The sequence below is a fragment of the Apium graveolens genome, chromosome 6 (genome assembly GCF_009905375.1).
Source record: "Apium graveolens cultivar Ventura chromosome 6, ASM990537v1, whole genome shotgun sequence".
Classification (NCBI taxonomy): Eukaryota; Viridiplantae; Streptophyta; class Magnoliopsida; order Apiales; family Apiaceae; genus Apium; species Apium graveolens.
Window position 1 is genome coordinate 66,327,861 of NC_133652.1, and position 21,755 is coordinate 66,349,615.

A 21,755-nucleotide genomic window follows, 5' to 3' on the forward strand; every position below is an offset into this window, starting at 1 on the left:
CAAGCTGGAGTTTGCTCAAGTTGAAGTCTCTGAAGCTTGTCAGAAAGGAAAGATGAAAAGATCTAGTCACAAGTCAAAAATTGTGAATTCTATTAGTGCACCCTTGCAACTAATTCACATGGACTTGTTTGGCCCAGTAAATGTCTTATCTATTTCAAGGAACAGATATGCACTTGTGATGGTGGATGATTTCTCAAGATACACTTGAGTAGAGTTCATGAACTCTAAAGATGAAACTCCACATATCATAATTGAGCACATTAAGAAGATAGAAAAACAGGCTGAGGATTACAATTGTGTGAAAAGACTGAGAAGTGACAATGGAACAGAATTCAGAAATGGTACATTAAGTGGATTCTACAAAGGCAAAGGCATTGTTCAAGAGTTCTCAGCTGCCAGGACACCTCAACAAAATGGAGTAGTTGAGAGAAAGAACAGAACATTTTTGAAGCTGCTAGAACAATGCTGCAAGATGCCAAGTTACCAACAAGTTTCTGGGAAGAGGCTGTCAACACTACATGTTATACACAGAATAGATATCTCATTAACAAGGCACATGGAAAGTCACCCTACTCAATCATGTCCAAGAGAAAGCCTACTGTAAAGCATCTTCATGTATTTGGAAGCAAGTGTTACATTTTGAAAGACAATTCTGAATATGTGGGAAATTTTGACTCAAAGGTCTTTGAAGCAATTTTTCTAGGATATTCACTGAAGAGAACAGCCTACAAAGTCTATGTGATTAATCAAAAGAAGATCATGGAAAGCACAGCTGTGACCTTTGATGATGACAAGTGTCCAGGCTTGGAATGACTTGATGGCAATGAAACTGAAGCCCTTGCATTTGAAAACCTAAACATTGATAGTGATTCTGATGAAGAAAATGAAGCTATTGTACAACAAATGATGAATGAAGAGTCTACCGAACAGGAAAATCATGAGAATGGAAGCTCATCTCAAATACCTGAAGTTGATGGCACGAACTTAAGGGGAGAAAGAGAAGAAGGATCTACCAGTCACACCAATAATGAAGAAAATGATGAAGGCGCAAGTCAACACACTAACACAAGAAAGTGGGATAGAAGTCACTCCAGAGAAGCAATTATTGGTGATCCTACTGCTGGTGTGAGGACTAGAAGTGCAACTGCTAATGAGTGCTTACATGCATGTTTTCTGTCCCAAGTAGAGACCAAAAAAATTGATGAAGCTCTATTGGATCATGACTGGATATCTGCCATGCAAGAAGAGCTGAATCAGTTTGAAAGAAGCAAAGTCTGGAAGTTAGTTCCTGCACCAAAGAACAGAAGCATTATTGGAATAAAATGGGTGTTCAGGAATAAAATGGATGAAAATGGTATAGTTAGCAGAAACAAAGCAAGGTTGGTTGCTAAAGGCTACTCACAAGAAGAAGGAATTGATTATGATGAAACTTTTGCTCCTGTTACAAGACTTGAAGCTATAAGAATTTTTCTAGCATTTGCTGCACACTCAAATTTCAAAGTGTATCAAATGGATGTCAAAAGTGCCTTTCTGAATGGTGAGTTATAAGAAGAAGTTTATGTGCAACAGCCTCCTGGCTTTGAGGATCCAAAATTTCCTAACTTTGTGTATAAGTTACTCAAGGCTCTATATGGACTAAAGCAGGCACCTAGAGCTTGGTATGACACACTGTCAGATTTCTTACTGAAGCATGGTTTTACTAGAGAAACCATAGACAAGACTCTCTTCTACAAGAAACATGGTGAAGATATGATCCTAGTTCAGATCTATATGGATGATATCATCTTTGGCTCTACTAATGAGAAGTTGTGCCAAAGATTCTCCAAGCTTATGCAGAGTGAATATGAAATGAGTATGATGGGGCGACTGAGTTACTTTCTTGGACTTTAAGTCAGCCAAAAAAGTGATGGTACCTTCATCAGCCAAACTAAATATGTCAAGGATCTTTTGAAAAAGTTTGGAATGGTTGATTGTTCACTTACATCTACACCTATATCTACTGCAACAAAGTTGGATGAGGATACAAAAGGGCAAGAGTGTAGATATCTCAACCTACAGAGGGATGATTAGATCATTGCTTTACTTAACAGCAAGTAGACCAGACATCATGTTTGTAACATGTCTATATGCAAGATTTCAAGCCAATCCAAAAGAATCACATTTGATGGCTGTAAAGAGGATTTTCAGATTTTTGAAGGGAACTCCTAACTTGGGATTATGGTATCCTAAGGGAACTGGTTTTGAAGTTGTTGGTTACACAGATGCAGATTTTGTTGGATGCAGGATTGACAGAAAGAGTACCAGTGGAAGCTGTCAATTTCTTGGACAAAGACTTGTATCTTGGTACAGCAAGAAACAACAATATGTATCAACTTCTACAGCTGAAGCTGAATACATAGCTGCAGGGAGTTGTTGTGCTCAAGTGCTTTGGATTAGAAATCAACTAATGGATTATGGCCTAGTGTTACACAAAATTCCTATCATGTGTGACAATACTAGTGCTATATCTATAGTAGCTAATCCAGTAAATCATTCTAGGACAAAGCACATTGATGTGAGGTATCATTTCATTAGAGAACATTATACTAATGGTACCATTGAGCTCATTTTTGTACCAACAGAAATACAACTAGCTGACATTTTTACAAACCTTTGGATGAAGCAACTTTCACTAGACTTGTAGGTGAAATTGGAATGCTCAATTCTTCATCCTAAGGCAAGAACTCAGCTAATATTTTACAGCAGATTAATCTCCAGTCAATCAAAGTTAATTTGATTAAATTGTAAATTAACTGAAATATGAATTATAAATATTTCAGGAAATCTCTGCATATTTGTTTTTCAAATTCAATTAACTTGGAATTTTTCAAATTCTGAGTAAACTGCTTAGTTGTTAATTTACATCATTTATAGGTAAAGTAACACAAGGCAGAATTACAATAACCAAAAGTATCTAGCAAATTGAGTTCTCGATAAGTATAAATTGACTTCTCGACAAGTCATTTTAGGATTTCTCGAGTGAGTCCTCGATAAGTCAACTCACTGACTTCTCGAGTGACTTCTCGATAGGTTTAAAATGACTTATCGAAAAGTCCTTGTAGAGTTCTCTAATAATGTTCATTCACAGAGTTCTCTACAAGTACAATTCTTGACTTATCAATAACTCAGAATTGAAATAATTTAAACTGATAAATTATTTTGGTAAATTACTTTTGGAAAATTTATTCTAATTTTATTTCAAATTTATTCAAATAAAAGTTAGAATTAATTCAGTCCACTTTTTGAACAAACTGGGTATTTATTTAACATTTCGATAAGTCAAGTTTGAGTTCTCTATAAGAGTAATTTAAAATGACTTCTCGACATGTACTTCACTTCTTTAAATGACTTCTCGATAGACAACTCCAAATGTCTATTTCTGAGTTCTCGACAAGTCATCTACTTTCACTATAAAGGAACAACTCCCCTCATAACTCTAGCAGAAGCCGCCTTAGCAGTCAAAGCTAGAAGAACAATTGCCTATGACAATGTCATGAGAAAGGCAAGCATAGCACATTCAAGTGCCAGTATGTTGTAAGACATACAAGGGTTTGAGGCTGGTGCACATGACAGTAACCTAGTTAAATCCCTTCCAATTCAATTGGAGGTTCCCACTACAAGTGGAGGACAACACACTGTTGAGCAATCTGTGAATCTAATTGTGATCCTAGTCACAGATGTTTATGAACTCACTCCTCTGATGAAATGAGTATGATTAGACCTATATGGATTACCCCTAATCATATGATCACAGACAACTCTTCTCAGCCACCTCTTATTTCTGTAAGTCAAACTCAACTGAGCCTTTCATGTGAGAATGAGAGAAAAGATTGAGAGAAAAACAGAAAATAAGAGAGGCATTATCCTTCCTGGCAAAAGGAGAGGTAGAATGAGTGTCTGGATTTAGTAATCCTTGTGAGGTTACTCTGACTCTTAAAAGTCATGAGAATAGTGTAGTAAGAAGTAGTGAGACTACTTATTCAAAAGAACACAGAGCTTAGGATTTTCCTATTCTAATCTACTTGGTAAACTCATTACTACAAACCTCACTAAAACTTGAAGCTGCTGATAGTGTTCTACATGAGCATTGACAAAATCTTGAAAAATGTGCATCTAGTTGGATCTTTCTTCATGAAGATAATGTCAAAAAGGGGGAGAATATATCTAAATGCCAAAACAGCTAATGGATGTTGACAGATAATAATATTCTTTTCTTGATAGGGGGAGAAGGAAGAATAAATCTAAATACAACTCACAAAAGAAGATCATATGGGAAAATTGGTTTCTTGGGTTCCGCATTTAGATAAAGATTTGACATCATCAATCAGAACTTGTGCATAATTTCATAATGAACAAGTTGAGGGAGATTGTAATATATAATAGATGATGTCAAAGATTACCGGAGCTAACAATGTCATTAGCATCTATGATCTGAGTGGAAGATTAATGAATAGTTATTTTCAATAATCAGTTAAGCTTGGGGCCAACCCTAAGTAAGTTGTATTGTTATCTAAATTTGTATTATGTACTTGTAACACTTAAAGTCTGTAAAAATGCAAAGGAGAAGACTGAAGTCTTTTTCCTAAAACAGTATCAAGCCTAAAGATTCTATCTGGAAGAAGATCAAGAAGACCATGCCTCAGAAGAATTTGAAGAAGCTTGGAGTTGAATAAATCTGTTTGGAGAAAAATATTCTAAGTCAAGGTCTCTACAAGTCACAGATTTAATGTTATAAAGAAGTCATTCGAGAACTCCAGAATTACTTATCGAGAAGTCATTCTAACTCCAGAGAGTACCGAAGAATAAGCAATATCTACTTGACAGTTGAGCTATATATCTACTCGATGGATGAATAACATCTACTCGACGGATGAGCAATATCTACCCGACGGATAAGCTATACATCTACTCGACGGATATGCAATATCTACTCAACGGATAAGCAATATCCACCAGGAGTAGAGAAGTCAGGAAAGCTACTCGAGAACTCAAAAATATATCGACAAGTCATTCATTCACTTGAGAACTCAGAGTTATCGACAAGTCTATATCCATTCGAGAACTCAGAGATATCTACAAGTCAAGTAAAGTTATGAAGACTAGAGATCTTGATGAGATGAAGACCACTACAAGCTAAACTCATTATGGAGTACTAGAGATCTCGATAAGCCTTTATACTTATCGAGATATCAAGTGTTCAAATGAATCAAACTGGAGATCTCGAAGTACAGTCTCAAAGTACAGAATTGCATATCAGTTCAATATCCAAGATAAACAATCAACAAACAATCCAACAGCTGGATTGATAAGTCTACAAAAAGCAGCTTGAAGAGTGTGCAAGATCAATGGCAAAGATTAACTAACAGAGGAAGATTAAAGTAAACACGGGATGCTAAAGATATGCTAAGCCAGAAATGAAAGATTTGCTTTTCTATATATAGAAATGACAAGTGATAGTTTATAAAAGCTAATAGCATGTTTATTATCCACTGTGTAAACCAGCAGTTAACTGAGCTATAAAGTTAACACTGGTCCTCTAATTAGAAGCAACAATTTAGATCAAAACTCTTGTAACATTCTCGAGAAGAAGTTGAGCTCTTTAACTTCGAAGAGCTTAGAAATTTTGTAGCAAAGCATCTTAATTTTTAATACAAAAATTAAGTGAGTTTTGATGATCTGTGTTCTTTTTTGTGCAAGTTTAATTTCTGCGTGAACACTTTTCTATACAAGATTTAATTTACTTTGTTCAACCGTTATCTATCAAGAAAAGCCTAGAATCAGAAAAAACACATTCACCCCCCCCCCCCTCTGTGTGTGATTCATTCCCTAACACATTTATAGCATCATTATACTCAACTTTAGATAAATTTGCTAGATTAGTGGTGATTATCTGATTACTGGATGAACTGACTTTTGTTTCATCTGATTTAGCCATAAGTGCTAGATTGACATAGCTTGTATCATCATCCTCTTCTAGTCCATCTGCAACCCAGTCATTTTCCTGTGTGATGAAAGCTCTTTCCTTTTATTTGAGCAACTCAAAATATTTCTGCGTATAATCCACAGGTTCAAACTTATTTTTTCCAGAATCAGACTTTCTGCATTCACTAGCAAAATGACATGCCAAGCCACACTTGAAACACTTGAATTTAGACTTGTCAACCATGTTTCTGTTTGATTTGGATGCTCCAAAATTCTTCTTGAATTTGAGCTTGGCAAACCTCCTGGATAGAAAAACCAGATGTTCATCTATGTCATCCATGTCATCTTGACTAAGATGTTTATCATGTTCAGCTATTAGCCCTTTTCCCTTGCCTTCACAAACTCTAGGGTTTGGTGCAGATTCAACAGCTTCAACCTTTGTCTCCTTCTCTTTCTCTTGCTCATCAACCAATGCAATGGATCCTCCTTTCTTTCTTCCTTTCTCCAGCTTCTCATCTTGCTTTATTTCAAGCTCATAGGTTTTTAGAATCTCATATAGTCTGTCCAAGGAAATTCCTTGTAGTCTTGAGAGTTTCTTAGTGAGACTGTCATGGGCTCCATTCCTTTGGTAGAGCTCTAAGGAATTTGAGGTTTGAGTCCTTTGTTTGATAGACTCTTCCATGCAACTTTAGAGTCCTTTGTTTGATAGTCTTGAAATTGTTTATTGGTGATAAGGATGCGCAGATGATGATTAACAAATTCAAATGTATGCAGGAGAAATCTAAAGCCTTCTATTATGCTTATGATGTTGATTCTGATGGCCGCCTCACAAGGCTATTTTGGGTTGATTCCATTGGTCGTAGGAATTTTGAATTGTATGGTGATGCAATATCATTTGATGCAACATTTGACACAAACAGGTACTCAACAACTATTTACTCTACTTGTATACTGAATTTTATTTAAAGGTCAAGAAATGGACCATATTTTCCTTATTTTTTCTGTTTTTTATTTTTTATTTTTCCAGGTATAATTTAATTTTTGCACCATTTACTGGCGTTGACAAACATGACAGATGTGTAACTTTTGCATCTTGTCTTCTTTCACATGAGAGTGTTGTTGATTACAGTTGGGCTTTTGGTCATCTTGTAAAGGAAACGGGACGGAATCCAGTTTTGATTATTACTGATCAATGTCCTGGTATGAAAGTGTCTGTACGTGATGTATTTTCTGATGTCAACGGTCTTGTTCGTAGTAAGCATGGTTTATTCATGTGACATATCATGGAAAAATTCCCAGTTAAGGTATTATAGTGCCATTTATAAGTGATTAAGACAATAATGTTTAGTGATTAATGTGACATTTATTAATGATTAAAATAAATGTTATAGTAAATTTTCATATTCCCTTATATTTTTTCCTGTATCATTGTTCTTCCTTGTTATTAATAAATGTGACATTTATTGATGATTAAAATAATTGTTCCTTGTGTTTTGTATTGTGTTTTATTGTGACAATAATATTCTGTATCATTTTAGTTTTTAAAGTTCCACTAATTTTTTCTGTATCATTAGGTTCCACTAATTTATTTATTTATTTATTTTATTTTTTGTTTTTTATAGCTTGGTAATCGATTGTGCAAAGAGACAGAATTTATGGAGAAAATGAAAACTTATAGAAACTAAAAAGTTTAAGAGTGGATGGGAGACAGTTATAAAGAAATTTCATTTAGAAAATAATAAGTGGTTGCAAGATATGTATGCTCTAAAGGCTTCATGGATTCCTACATTTTTTAGAAATGAGCCAATGTTTGGGTTGCTAATTGTTAATCTGTTGGAATAAAATATAATTCCACTGTACCTTCCATCACATATTCCCTTATGAAATGGTACCTAATGCTGATGTGCTTTGTCATTGAGTGTTGAACTGGATTACCTATTATAGCAATAGCACTTTGATTATCACAGTAAATAAGTATTCTAGAAAATTTTAACCCATAGTCCAGTAACTGATTCTTCATCCAAAGAATCTGTGCACAACAGCTTCCTGCAATAATATATTCTGCTTCTGCAGTTGATGTGGAAATTGATTTATGTTTCTTGCTAAACCAAGAAACCAATCTGCCTCTAAGAAATTGGCAGCTTCCACTTGTGCTTTTCATGTCTATTTTGCATCCTGCAAAATCTGCATCTGAGTAACCTATTAGCTTAAAATCTAATTTTCTAGGATACCACAATCCTAGATCAGCTGTACCCTTGAGGTACTTGAAAATTCTTTTCACGGCTATTAAATGAGGTTCTCTTGGATCAGCCTGAAATCTTGCACAAAGACAGGTAGCATACATGATATCAGGTCTACTTGCAGTTAAATAGAGTAAAGAGCCAATCCTACCTCTGTAGTTAGTAATATCTACTGATGAACCAGTACCTTTATCTAACTTGGTTACAGTGGCCATGGGAGTGGATGCAGTTGAACAGTCTTTCATTCCAAATTTCTTCAGTAAATTTCTGGTGTACTTGGATTGATTTATGAAAGTACCTTCTTCATTTTGCTTGACTTGAAGTCCCAGAAAATAGTTAAGTTCTCCCATCATACTCATTTGATATCTTGACTGCATTAGATTTGTAAACTTTTCACAGAGTTTGGCATTTGTAGAACCAAATATGATAGCATCAACATATATCTGTACCAAAAGTAAGTCCTTTCCATGGTTAAGGTAGAACTGTGTTTTATCAATTATACCTCTGTGAAATCCACTTTCCATAAAAAATTGAGCTAAAGTCTCATACCATGCGCTTGGAGCTTGCTTAAGGCCATAAAGTGCTTTATCAAGCCTGTAGACATGATTTAGAAATTTTGAATCTACAAAGCCTGGAGGTCGTTCAACATATACCTCTTCTTCCAATTCTCCATTGAGAAAAGCACTTTTCACATCCATTTGAAAGACTTTAAACTTTTTGTGAGCAGCATAAGCCAAAAAGATTCTTATGGCTTCTAATCTAGCAACTGGTGCAAATGTTTCATCATAATCAATACCCTCATATTGAGAGTAGTCTTTAGCAACCAGCCCTGCTTTGTTCCTTGTAATTATGCCATCACTGTCAGTTTTGTTTCTGAACACCCATTTTGTGCCAACAATGGATCTGTTCTTTGGTCTTGGCACTAGGGTCCAGACTTTATTTCTTTCAAATTCATTCAACTTTTCCTACATAGCTTGCACCTAATCAGCATCTTGAAGAGCTTCTTCCACTTTCTTTGGTTCAGTCTGAGATAGAAAAGAATGATAGAGACATTCATTTGATGTTGTTCTAGTTCTGATACCTGCTTCAGGATCTCCAATTATTAAGTCAGGTGTATGTGATTTGGTCCACTTCCTTACAGATGGAAGTTGATTTCTAGAACTGGATCCTCCCCCATGATCCATGCTGTCTCCATCAGCATTTTTTGATGCTCCCCCTGTAGTTATGCTCTCTGAGACTTCAGAATTTAAGTTGGATCCTTCAGGATTTGAAGATTCAGAGTTTGCAGAATTATCAGAATTTGGCTCATCAGAACTTGATGAATCAGAACTTGACGAATCAGAACTTTAAGAGCCAGTGACAGGTTCTGATGCTTCTTGAGAGTCTTGAGTTGTGTTAAGATCTTCAGCTTGCTCCCCCTAGACAGGTGCATTTTCCCTTGGAGTAGTTACCACAGTTTCAATGACATCAGAACTTAATCCGTCAGAACTTACAGGATCAGGATTTAAGTCATCAGAATTTACAGAATCAGAATTTAAATCTTCATTTTCAAATCTCAACTGAACATGATCATTGAAATCTTCAAGTCCAGTAATCTTCTTATCATCAAAAGATACATTGATAGATTCCATGACAACCCTTGTTCTTAAATTTTAGACTCTGAAGGCATTTGTGGAAAGTGTATATCCAACAAAAATTCCTTCATCAGCTTTTAGATCAAACTTTGGCAGCTGTTCAGGATGAGTCTTAAGAACAAAACACTTGCAACCAAATACATGAAAGTATTTCATATTTGGCTTCTTTTTCTTCACCATCTCATATGGTGTTTTTCCATGCTAGTTTTTGAGTGTAGCATTCTGTGTAAAACAAGCAGTTTGCACAACTTCAGCCCAAAAGTAGGTTGGTAGCTTTGCTTCATCAAACATAGTTCGTGCAGCTTCAATGAGAGTCCTATTCTTTCTTTCTACAACTCCGTTTTGCTGTGGAGTTCCAGGTGCAGAAAATTCCTATTTAATTTCATGCTCTTTGCAGAACTCTTCCATGATTGAATTCTTGAACTCAGTGCCATTATCACTCCTTATAATTTTAACAGAATCTTTGACCATTTTATCCAGCTGTTTGACATGATCAGTTAAAGTAGATGCAGTTTCATTCTTCTTGTGCAAGAAATACACCCAAGTATATCTTTTGAACTTATCCACTATAACCATAGCATATTTCTTCTTTGCAATAGACATGACATTGACTGGACCAAATAGATCAACATGCAATAGGTGATAAGGCTCAAGAATTGAAGATTCAGTTTTGCTCTTGAATGAAGATTTTCTTTGTTTTGCCTTTTGACATGAATCACAAAGGCCATCAGGAGCAAAAACTGATTTTGGAAGTCCCCTCACAAGATCTTTCCTTACAAGCTCATTTATGTTTTTGAAAGTTAAATGAGAGAGTCTTTTGTGCCAATTCCAGCTTTCTTCAATTGATGCTCTAGTCAACAGACAGATTGCAGAACCATCAGAACTTGTTGAAAGCCTGGCTTCATAAATGTTATAATGCCTGTAACTTTTCAGAACTACTTTGCTTGTAGAATTGCTTACAACTTCACAGTGTTCTTCAAAGAAATCCACATGATAACCTCTGTCACAGATTTGACTCACACTTAGCAGATTGTGTTTAAGTCCTGAGACAAGAGCTACTGTTTCAATGATGACATTCCCAAGATTGATATTGCCATATCCCAGAGTTTTTTCCATATTGCCATCTCCATAAGAAACTCCCGGGTCAGCTTTCTCCACAAAGTCTGATAGTAGGGCTTTATTTCCAGTCATATGTCCTGAACATCCACTGTCCAGCACTAGGATATTTTTCCTGTGGCCCTGCAATCACAAAGACCACTATTAGTTAGTTTGAAAGACCCAGACTTGCTTGGATCATTTGGCCTTATTAAGTTTGTTAGCATTTGCAGCGGATTTAATTTCAGAGTTTATGCTAACATGCTGTTTATCAGACTTTATATCAGACTTTCCATCAGACTTTACACTAGAAGGAATAATACTAACTTTCTTCAAAGAAGGTTTTATTTGATAATAATCATAGTACAAACTATGATATTCCTTACAAGTATAAATGGAATGCCATAAACTACCACAATAAAAACAAGGATTTTGAGGTTTAAAAACAGATTGACTCTTAACTACTGATTTAGGAGCTAAAGAGTTTATATCTTTATTTTTCCAGCAAAAAGAAGCAAGATGGTTAGAGTTTCCACAGTTATAACATTTCTTTCTAGGAGCATTAGGAACAGGCATATAATTATTGCTTTTATTTACACCTTCCTTACCATTCCTATTTTTCCTAGCTTCCTTTACCTTGTTCACATTTCTAATCTCTTTTAGCTTATGCTTAAGCTGCTTCTTAGTCATTAAGCCTATGTTTACTTCAGCTGGTTTATCCTTTTTTAATTTGTCAGAAGTTGAATTTTCTTTGACTTCTGTCCAAGACTCTTTCATCTTTTCAAAATCAGATTTTACAGTTTTTACTACAAACTTAACAGGATTTACCTTTGGCTTAATAGTCTGTTTAATAACAATTGGCTCAATTTGAATAGTTTCTTTCTCACTTTTATCATCTTCATAACCTAGGCCCTCTTTCCAGTTTCCACTACTTAGTAAATTCTGAGTTGTTTTGCCAAAGTTAGTCCAAGTTCTGATAATCTCTCTTTCCTTTTCTAAGTCAGCTTTTAGAGATTCATTCAATTTTAACACTCCATCGATAACATACAAAGCATCATCTGTTTATTTCTTAGTTTGATGAAGAAAAACTAACTCATTTTCTAAATAGTCATTTCTCTTTTTAAAAGCAAGATTTTCAGATATTAATCTTTCATATGTTAAAGTATGATCTCTATAACTAATGAACATGGTTTTAAGATATAATCTCAACTCAGTAATATCATCAGTATGAAAAGTATAAGTTGTTTGAGGTACCTTCAATTCAGCAGTTTCAGGACTACTATCAGCATTTGCCATCAAGGCATAGTTAACCTCATGTTCAAAATCTAAAGTGTCTGTCCAGCTTTTCTTCTTTGTGACAAGTGTCTTGCCTTTATCACTTTTTCCTTTCTTGCAGTCAGGAGATATGTGGCCTCTTTCACCACAATTGTATCATTTGATATTTGAGTTGTCTCCTCTGTTAGACTTTCCTCCTTTTCCTTCAGACTTTCTGAACCCTTTCTTATCAGAACTTCCACTTTTCCTGGAAAACTTCTTGCCTTTTCTAAATTTCCTGTAGGCTATCTTTGTGATACCCTTCACCATAAGAGCACATAGTTGCATCATCTCTTCATCAACATCTATTTCAGGTAAACTTTCAGTTTCTGAATCATCATCATCAGAATATGATGACTCTGAATCAGACTTTATGATGAGAGCCTTTCCTTTGCCCCTCTTTGAGGTAACCACTTTAGGAGATTCCTCCTCAGCTTTAAGAGCAACTGTCCTTGACTTTCTTCCATGCATTTTGCTCCTTTAATCCATCTCAAGTTCATAAGTCTTGAGCATACCATAAATTTCATCAAGAGTAGTCTCAGTAAGGTCATAGTTGTCTCTTATGGTAGTAGACTTCAAATCCAAATTTTCAGGAAGAGCTAAAAGGAATTTTAGATTTGAATCTTCAAGATCATATTCCTTGTCCACCACTGACAGATCATTCAAGAGTTTGACAAACCTGTCATATAAGTCAGTTAATGACTCATCGGCTTTTAAGTCAAAGTGCTCATACTCTTGAGTGAGTATAGTCCTCCTGTTCTTCTTGATTGCATCAGTTCCCTGGCATCTTGTCTCCAAAGTATCCCATATCTCCTTTGCAGTCTTGCAATGAATTACCATGTTTGACATGACATTATCAATGGCACTATGCAGCAAATATCTTACCCTTGCATCCTTGGCAATAGATGAGATGTCTTCAGCTGTGTAATCACCTTTCTCCTTTGGAATGGACTTTGCTGGTTGATCTGCAACTGCAACAGAGAGCTTGGTAGGCTTATATGGTCCTTCATTAATCCTATCAAGGTATTCTGGATCTGTGGCTTCCAGAAACATAGTCATCTTCACTTTCCGTATGGGATACTCAGAAGGTCTCAGTATGGGAACCCTAATAGTCTCATATCGACTGTGGGTTTGAGGGTTTTGAGTTTCTTGAGTTTTGGTGGGCTTAGTTGGGGTTTGTGCTTCTTCAGACATGATTGTTTGGATCTTTACTGTATGTGTGTTAACAGAAAAGCTCTGATACCACTTGTTAGGTCTCACAACACTGTAGAAGGGGGTTGAATACAGTGTTAATACAATCAAATCGATTTAACACAAGTATGTAACAAAGATCAAGTATATTGAATAAACTCTGTTATAATAAGAACTGTTGTTCTCTCTCAGTGATGAACAAATATCACTAAGAGTTGCTAGGTTACAATGTATAATCTTCTCGATAATGATAACACATATAGTGTAAACCCTAAGTCTGTGTTTATATAGTACACAGTTACAAGATAACTTCTAATTGATAAGGAATACAATTATGTCTCCTAAAATATATCAATCAGATATCTTCTACAAGTCTTCCAGTCTTCTAACTTTTTACATGCATATCTTCTTTTGTTTTAGTCTCGATCTTCTCCTGTAAACCAGCTGCATCCCTTATCTGAAAGTCTTCCCGCACTTAAGTTCTGATATGACCTTAAGTTCTGATATTAAGTTCTGACTTCCAGTAAGTCCTGATTTCAGTAAGTCCTGATTTGTCCTGTTGTTAAGTTCTGAAAACTAAACACAAATCATATTAGACATGACATCTCAAATATATCTAACAATATCTAAATAATCACTAAACTGTTCATCATATTTTGAAGATTCACTAAATACTCTTAAATAATCACTTAATATTTTAACAAAATCAATCAATTTCATCAATATTTTTATTGAATAAAATCAATCTGTGAAAAAAACATTGCAGAACATTTTAAAATCTAATTCAACATATCTCCTCTAGTCCTAGCCATTTTTGCTTCAATAAAATGCTAAATATGATCTTTTTGAAGATTAATATGTTAGATTACAGAATAATAATTAAAATAATCCTAAAAATCACTAATATACAAGCATGCATTCATTAAATTAAGTTTATATGTAAATTTATGCAAATTACTATAATGAATACCCTTAAAACTATGAGATATATACCTGTTCGGGTTGGTTTTAGTCACAAACTTTGAATTGAAGTTCTTTGTTGTAGCAAATGTTTTTTTGGTTGAAAAGTAGTTCCGTTGAACTCATTTTTTGAAGTTATACGGAGAAATAATGTTAAAATTGACTGAATAAATATGAAAAGTCGGGTTTTGATGGTTGAATTTAATGATTATTTTCGTTGATTTTGTTGGAGACAATGATGGAGTAGTTTTGTGTGCGTGTTTTGTGTAACTGATTTTTAATTTTAATTTAAGGTGCAAATATAAAGGACGTATGTTTATGGGTTGGGCTGGGCTGGGCTGTTTCGTTTTGGGCTGTGCTAAGTTTCTAGTTTTTATTTTAAGGTTGTTTCTAACCCTATATATATACACATATATATATATATATATTCTCTTAAACTATGTTTAGAGTATTGTCACAAACGATACTCTTTATACTTATTTTTTTATTTGACATTTTAATTGTTAAAGTACATTATTTTAATTAAAATAAAAGAGAGAAAAATAATGTGTTTCTATTATAAGAGATTCTTAAAAAGAAAAGGATGTTATTTAAAATAAATAATGTTATTAGTGATTTAATGATGTTATTTTGAGGAATGCAGAGACAGTAGTTCAAGTCCTTAACTAAATTGTCCCCGCGTTTAAGATCAGGAGTTTCGGTAACAGCTTCGGACAACATTGAAATTAATATGACAAGACTCCTGTCACAGGAGTTGATTGAGATCGAGTCCCCAAACTTATTTAGTAGCACAAACAAAATATAGTGCTAGCATATTTATGCTCTGCACTAGTAGGTATAACAGTTGAATTTTGATGAATTAATAAACTCGTTAAAATAATTTTTTTTCCGGTACCAGCATAATGTATATTATATATTTTTACTCTGAATAAAGTTATAAATTTGCTAAAATAATTCTTTTTTGGTCCTGATCGTATTACGTTAAAAATGTTTAACTATATACAAGGTTGTGGAAAACAAAAATCGGTTCAACTCGGTTTTGTTCCGGAAAAACAATTACTCGGAATGAGTACTCAGAATTTGGATTATTAATCAGGTTCATTATTTATTTATTTTATTTCTCATATATTAAATTTATTTTATTCTAATATTTTTTTGTAGGTGTAGTAAAACTTTTTATATTTTGTTAGATAATATACAGTTATACAAAGTACTAATAAAAAATAAAATTATACTAATTTATAATAATAATTTAATATCACACTAAAAATAATAAGTTTAAGTACATGTTTCTTGTTTGATAGTTTTTGACAAAATAATCAAAAATAGATTTTTAATAAAATTTCACTTATCATTCTAATAAAATGTCAACACTTTTCAAAAAAGCAAAGATATAAAATTTCATTTTTGATGTTTTCTGGGATAGTTTTTTTAAAAAAAATTGAGAATTTGACCTAAGTACTTGGAGTTGGAGTCAAAACCGAATTTTGACCAATTCTTAATAAAATTAATTTTGAACCCGATTACTCGGAAATCGGATCGGATGAAGGGCTAAAAATGAGTACTCGATCTGAATACTCTGACGATCCGATGATTTTTAAAACACTGACCGTATACAATATTCACAGTAAATGTTTGCAAGGATGCACAAAATACTTGGATTTTATTTTTGAGCATTTATCAAGAGTTGTGAATTAGCAACAAGGGTTTGAAGGCAAGGATCTTCTTCTGATTATTGCTAAAACATCGACATAGATGATTGGATGGAGGTGCGACTTGATAGAGCTTTGACAACTGATGTATGGCTAAACATGTTTCATATGTCAAAGTTATATAATTTATAAGGTACCACCAATGATCATAGTCCTATTTTGTTAGTTCCTCAATTTATTTCAAAAGTAAAGGCTCCTTATCGTTTTAAATTTGAAAAATGCTTGGATGATTGAGCCCATGTGTGAGTGATAGTCAGAGATGGTTGGAGCAGTGATAATGAAGCCGGTATTCTTCTCGAAAATTAGAACTTCTAGTCATAGTCTGACAATATGGGGTCGAGAAATAACTAGCAACTTTGGCAACAAAATTAAGAGTTGTAAAGTTGAGATGAAGCAATTCAGAGGGGGGGAGAGATGAGGACTCAAAGCATCAGTACATGGAAGCTAGAAACGAGCTTAAGAAAACTTTAAATCAGAGAGAGATTTTTATGGTTGCAGGCTGGTGACCAAAATAGAAAATATTTTCACTCGTTTGCTTTCGAGCGAAGGAGAAATAACCAAATTAATAAGCTTAGAAATGAAGATGGTCAATGGCTGGAATGGGAGAATGGTCTTGCAGAGATGATGTCGGGGTATTTCATGAGCTTGTTCACAGCCACTCAAGTCGATTGGCAGGAGGTGGTTAGTTATGTGCCGATTCCAATCACAAAGGACCGGAATGATCAGTTGTTAAGCCCAGTTACATCAGAGGAGGTTAGGGAAGCTCTATTCCAAATGTACCCGAATAAAGCTCCTGGTCCTGATGGAATGACCCCTGGCTTTTATTAAAAGCACTGGCAAATCTTACGAAAGGACGTTGTCAATTTGGTTCGCAATTTTTTCAGTACTGGCATCTTAATTGAGGAGTTAAATGCTACCAATATAGTCATTATTCCGAAGAAAAAATGCCCAGTAGTGGTGACAGATCTTCGTCCTATCTCTTTATGCAACATTTTCGTAAAAGTTATTACTAAAGTGGTTGTGAACAGATTAAAATTGTTGCTTGATCAGGTGATATCTGCAAATCAGAGTGCATTTATGTCTGGGAGGTTGATTTCAGATAATGTGTTAATAGCTTATGAAGTAATGCACACTCTAAAATGAAAAAGACGGGGGAAAGAGGCATATATGGCTTTAAAGCTCGACATGAGCAAGGCTTACGATCGTATTGAATGGAGTTACCTTCAAGCTATTTTGATGAAGATGGGTTTCGATTCCTGGTGGGTGCACTTAATTATGCAGTGTGTCCAATCAGTCTCATACCACATTGTTCATGCTCAAAGGGAAATTGGCCCAATTATGCCAAATCGAGGCTTACGCCAAGGAGATCCTTTATCTCCATATTTGTTCATTCTTTGTGCAAAAGGTCTCTCGGCTATGCTCCATAGTTTTGAAAATCAAAAATTGATTCAGAGGGTTAAGGTCTGCAAAAGAGCTCCAAGTATTTCTCACATGTTGTTTGTCGATGATTCTTACTTTTACTATAAAGCAGGAGAAAGTGAAGTGCAGAAAATGGTAGAGATTTTGACGAAATTTGAGCTTGCTTCGGAACAAAAGGTCAATCTGTCTAAGTCCTCGGTTTTCTTTAGTACAAATACAAGGACGGATGCTAGACACCAGCTATGTAGCACCTTACAAATTGAAGAAGAAAAGATGATTGTATGTATCTGGGCCCGCCTAATATGATGAAAAGAAGTAAGGTGGCAACACTTCCGAAAGATAAAGTAAGAAGACGAACTCAAGGCTGAGATGGAAAAATTATCAACCAGGGCGGAAAAGAAGTGTTGGTGAAGTCAGTCATTCAATCTTTGCCAACATATGCGATGAAAATATTTTTACTGCCATTAGAGATCACTAAAGATGTGGAGAGATGTATTTCGAAATTCTGGTGGAATATTAAGAAGACAGCTAGTAAAAGTATACACTGGATGAGTTGGGACCGATTGACTCGACATAAATCTTGTGGGGGAATGGGATTTAGAGATTTTAGAGATTTTAATCTAGCAATGCTTGGGAAACAAGGTTGGAGATTCAATAAAAATCCTTACATTTTGGTTAGTAAGGTTTTCAAGGCGCGTTACTTCCCTGAATGTTCGTTTGTGGATGCATAAATTGGTAACAATCCTAATTTTATTTGGCGGAGTATTTGGGAAGCTAAGCATGTTATTGCAGCAGTTATGAGGTGGAAAATTGGCTCGGGGAACTCTGTTAATATTGTTGGTCAGCCCTGGTTATTAGATGAGAACAATCCGTTTGTAACTTCAACGGCCCAAGGCTTGCAAAATCACAAGGTTAGTGTTTTAATATCTATAGATCACAGGGGGTGGGATGAGGAAATTCTGAGTGACATGTTCAATACTCGTGACCAACAGTGCATTAGGCATATAAATCTGACAGAGAGTAGTGAGGAGGATAAATTGTATTGAGAAAAAAAGTGTCAGGGCATTACTCTATTCGAAGTGCATATAGACTTCTTCAACAACAAAAGAATTTATGGAGACAGGATGATTAAAATAGCACGTGGAGAAAGACGTGGAGACTAAAAGTACCTCCAAAGATCTTAAATTTTATTTGGAGAGCTTTGACAAATTGTTTGCCTAAAATGATGACGTTAATGCAGAAACACGTACCTTTCAGCTCTGTTTGTCATGTATGCAGAAATGGTGATGAAATAGTGGAGCATATTTTATGTCATTGTACTTTGGCAGCTCAATGTTGGCAACGACTGTTACCTCGAGTCACTGCAAATGGGAATTATAGTTTTTTCCGATGGTGGCAGAGGGTTTTGGAGGTCTGTGATAACGAGAAAAGAGCGGAAGTGGCTTCAGCATGTTGGTCGTTATGGAAAGCTAGAAATGATTTTGTTTGGAACAAGAATTATACTCGTCTGAATGTTGTTATAGCAAAGGCTACACAGTTTCTTCTATAGTGGAATATAGCCCAAAAGAATAAACAGCCATCACGTTATCCTAATCTTGTTGAAGGTGACGGGAAGGAGCTTTGGGTTGCACCACAGATTGAATATATGAAGATTTCGGCAGATGCAACAATTTTCTCTGAGTATAATGCTTCAGGTTTGGCTTTGATTGCAAGGGATGATCATGGGGATCTTGTTCAAGCGTGAACTCGGTATCTTCCAGGTATGGTGTCGTCTACTATGGCTGAAACTTTGGCGATTAAAGAAGCACTCAGTTGGATTAAAAGCAAGGGCTGGAGTAAGGTGGTGGTAGAGTCGGATTGTCTGACTGCTATTCAGACCATTCGAAGTAAGACGCCAATGGTGTCTCCTCTCGGGCAGGTTGTTTATTCCTGTCAAAATATGTTGGTGGAGTCAAATACAGTGTCACTGTTTTTTGTTAAACGATCTGCTAATATGGCGGCGCACGAATTAGCTCATCTGTCATATTTTTTTCCAGATTGAGTTTTCGATAGGGTATCTATTCCTCTTGAGATTCAGAATGTACTGAGAAGTGATCTGGAGTTTTAATAAAATTTCATTGTTTGTAAAAAAAAAACTGAGCTAATCTTTAAAAGCAATACACTGTCATGAAATACTTGGATAAGAAAAATGTTTTAGAAGATAGATGCGAGACTTAACTTCTTGATATAATCCATTAATACTTGACAATGTGCTTACATCCAAGTAACTTGAGTGCCTCCCCCTCTTACCACTCTACACTTTCTTGCTTCCGGCTAACCAATTCCTGTGAACTCAGAGTCGTCTGCATTGGCTTGATGACATATATAGGTCATATTCACTTTAGAACCTTGATTACTAACATTCTGCACTTACAAAGATCTGCATAACAAATACAAATAAAATTTGCATAACAGTACATAGAATCAGTTCTGAAAATTGGTTCTCACGGTACTTGGACCTGTGAAAGTGCCCACAACTTGTACATTTAGCAGGACATCTAGATCATGACAATTCATCTAAGGTTGTAAATTTTATTTTCTTTAGAGGTCAGTTTTGTTCATCAGAACTCGATATATTAATCATCTGATACAAAAAAGGATCTAATACGGCAACACATAAAACATCATTAGACCAAAGTTCTCTTATACAAAAGACAACCTGCAAATTTTCAAAAATACACAAAACAGACCAAGCAAGTTACAAAATATTCAAAGTCACCTCCATCCATACACAATATCTTTAATCCACCTGAAACTCTTTCTCAAAGACCCTTTCATCTTACCTTCAACAGCATAAAACTTATATCCAGCAACCCTTTTCTTTCTCTTCAACTCGGGATCATTGAAACTCCAACTTTTCCCGATAGACCCTTGATTGTTCTTCACTTTCTTGATCTGTATTTCTTTACCATTCCCCATCATATAACTCGGGGCATCAGCAAAATTAGTACTGTAACTCCTCATATTATTCATCCCAGATGGAGCAGCTACAATATCTCTATCTCCATAACTATAGCTCTCCAACTGCATATCTTTGACATCTTTGCATGACTTGGATCTAAAATTTTCCATTACAGAGGAAAATAAAGACTGAAAGAAAGTGTCACTAGGCTTTTGCTTAACTATATGGTTGTTCTTGTTCTAACACTTAATGGGATTGGGGACAAAGTAAAAGATGGAACTTTAATGTTTGTTGTTTTTTTTCACTCATGGGGTTGTTGATTGATTGATTGTTCTTTCTGAGAATTCTACCGTTTTGTAATAATTATGTACTTGCATGAGTTTCCGACTTTGGTGCTGTATGGAAAGTTAAAGTTTCAATTATAGTATAAAAGAGTGTTAAAATGTGTGTCGGTCCCGTCCGCCAATGTATTCCCCGGCGGAGTATGTTGTTTAAAATGTTTAATATTTTAAACTGTTGGGAAAATTATTGCTATTTCTTTTCTAAATATGAGTTATTTAGAAATAAACAAAAAATGTTAGAAAAAGTTTTTATTCCACTCCTAAGTTTTATTATACGTAGGCAGTGTTCTAAAAATCGACCGCTTAACAGATTACCGATTAATTGGAGTTCGAGCAGATCCCGTCTCGATTAATCGTTAATAGGGTCAAAGTGCGATTTTTTAAAAAATCGGTCAAAGTTTGAAATTATTAAAAATAAATTAAGAAAAATTTAAGTTTTTTGAAAATAATAATGAACATTCAATTTTTGGTTAATCTTACCATTTAAACATCAATATTGAATTAATGAAATGTGTTTTTATTTTTGTAAATTATATGCAAGGTTAGTGACATTTAAATAAAATTGTTTATTATTATTTATTAAATATATATTATTTTCAATTAATACTCTGATTAATCACCGATTAGTCACTGAAAGGTCCATCCACCGAACAATCAAATAAGATAAATATATTAAATATTATTTAAATAATTAAATATATCCGATTTTTGTTCCGATTAATTCTTTCAATTAATTCCGAATTTGCTGATTAATTCCTAATGGGTACTATTTTTACAACCACAGTATGTACGCAGGATTTTAAAGTTAGGTGTGCTCTGGAGTTTTATCATATGTAGGATTTTAAAGATATGACTGGAATGTGCTTGTTAAGTTTTTTAATAACTCACTCCTTAATGAGCCGGGTATACCTATTATTCCACAACTCATCTAATTGTGGGTGATATGA

At 34.8% G+C, this 21,755-nt stretch overlaps 1 protein-coding gene across 1 annotated transcript; it reads right to left on the reverse strand.

Annotated features, from left to right (window-relative positions):
• Positions 1-20,192: 20,192 nt before the first annotated feature.
• Positions 20,193-20,637, reverse strand: LOC141665203 (uncharacterized). Its single transcript, XM_074471183.1, has 2 exons — positions 20,349-20,637; positions 20,193-20,224 (listed from the first exon to the last, which is right to left on the reverse strand). The coding sequence occupies exons 1-2, from the start codon at positions 20,635-20,637 to the stop codon at positions 20,193-20,195; spliced, it is 321 nt and encodes a 106-aa protein (XP_074327284.1).
• Between the last annotated feature and the right edge of the window lie 1,118 nt (positions 20,638-21,755).

Coding starts and splice junctions, on each gene's coding strand:
- LOC141665203 (XM_074471183.1), bottom strand. CDS start 20,637: ATGGAAAATTTTAGATCCAAGTCATGCAAAGATGTCAAAGATATGCAG. Junction 20,225..20,348: donor TAAGTTTTATGCTGTTGAAG/GTAAGATGAAAG, acceptor GAAAATTTGCAG/GTTGTCTTTTGTATAAGAGA.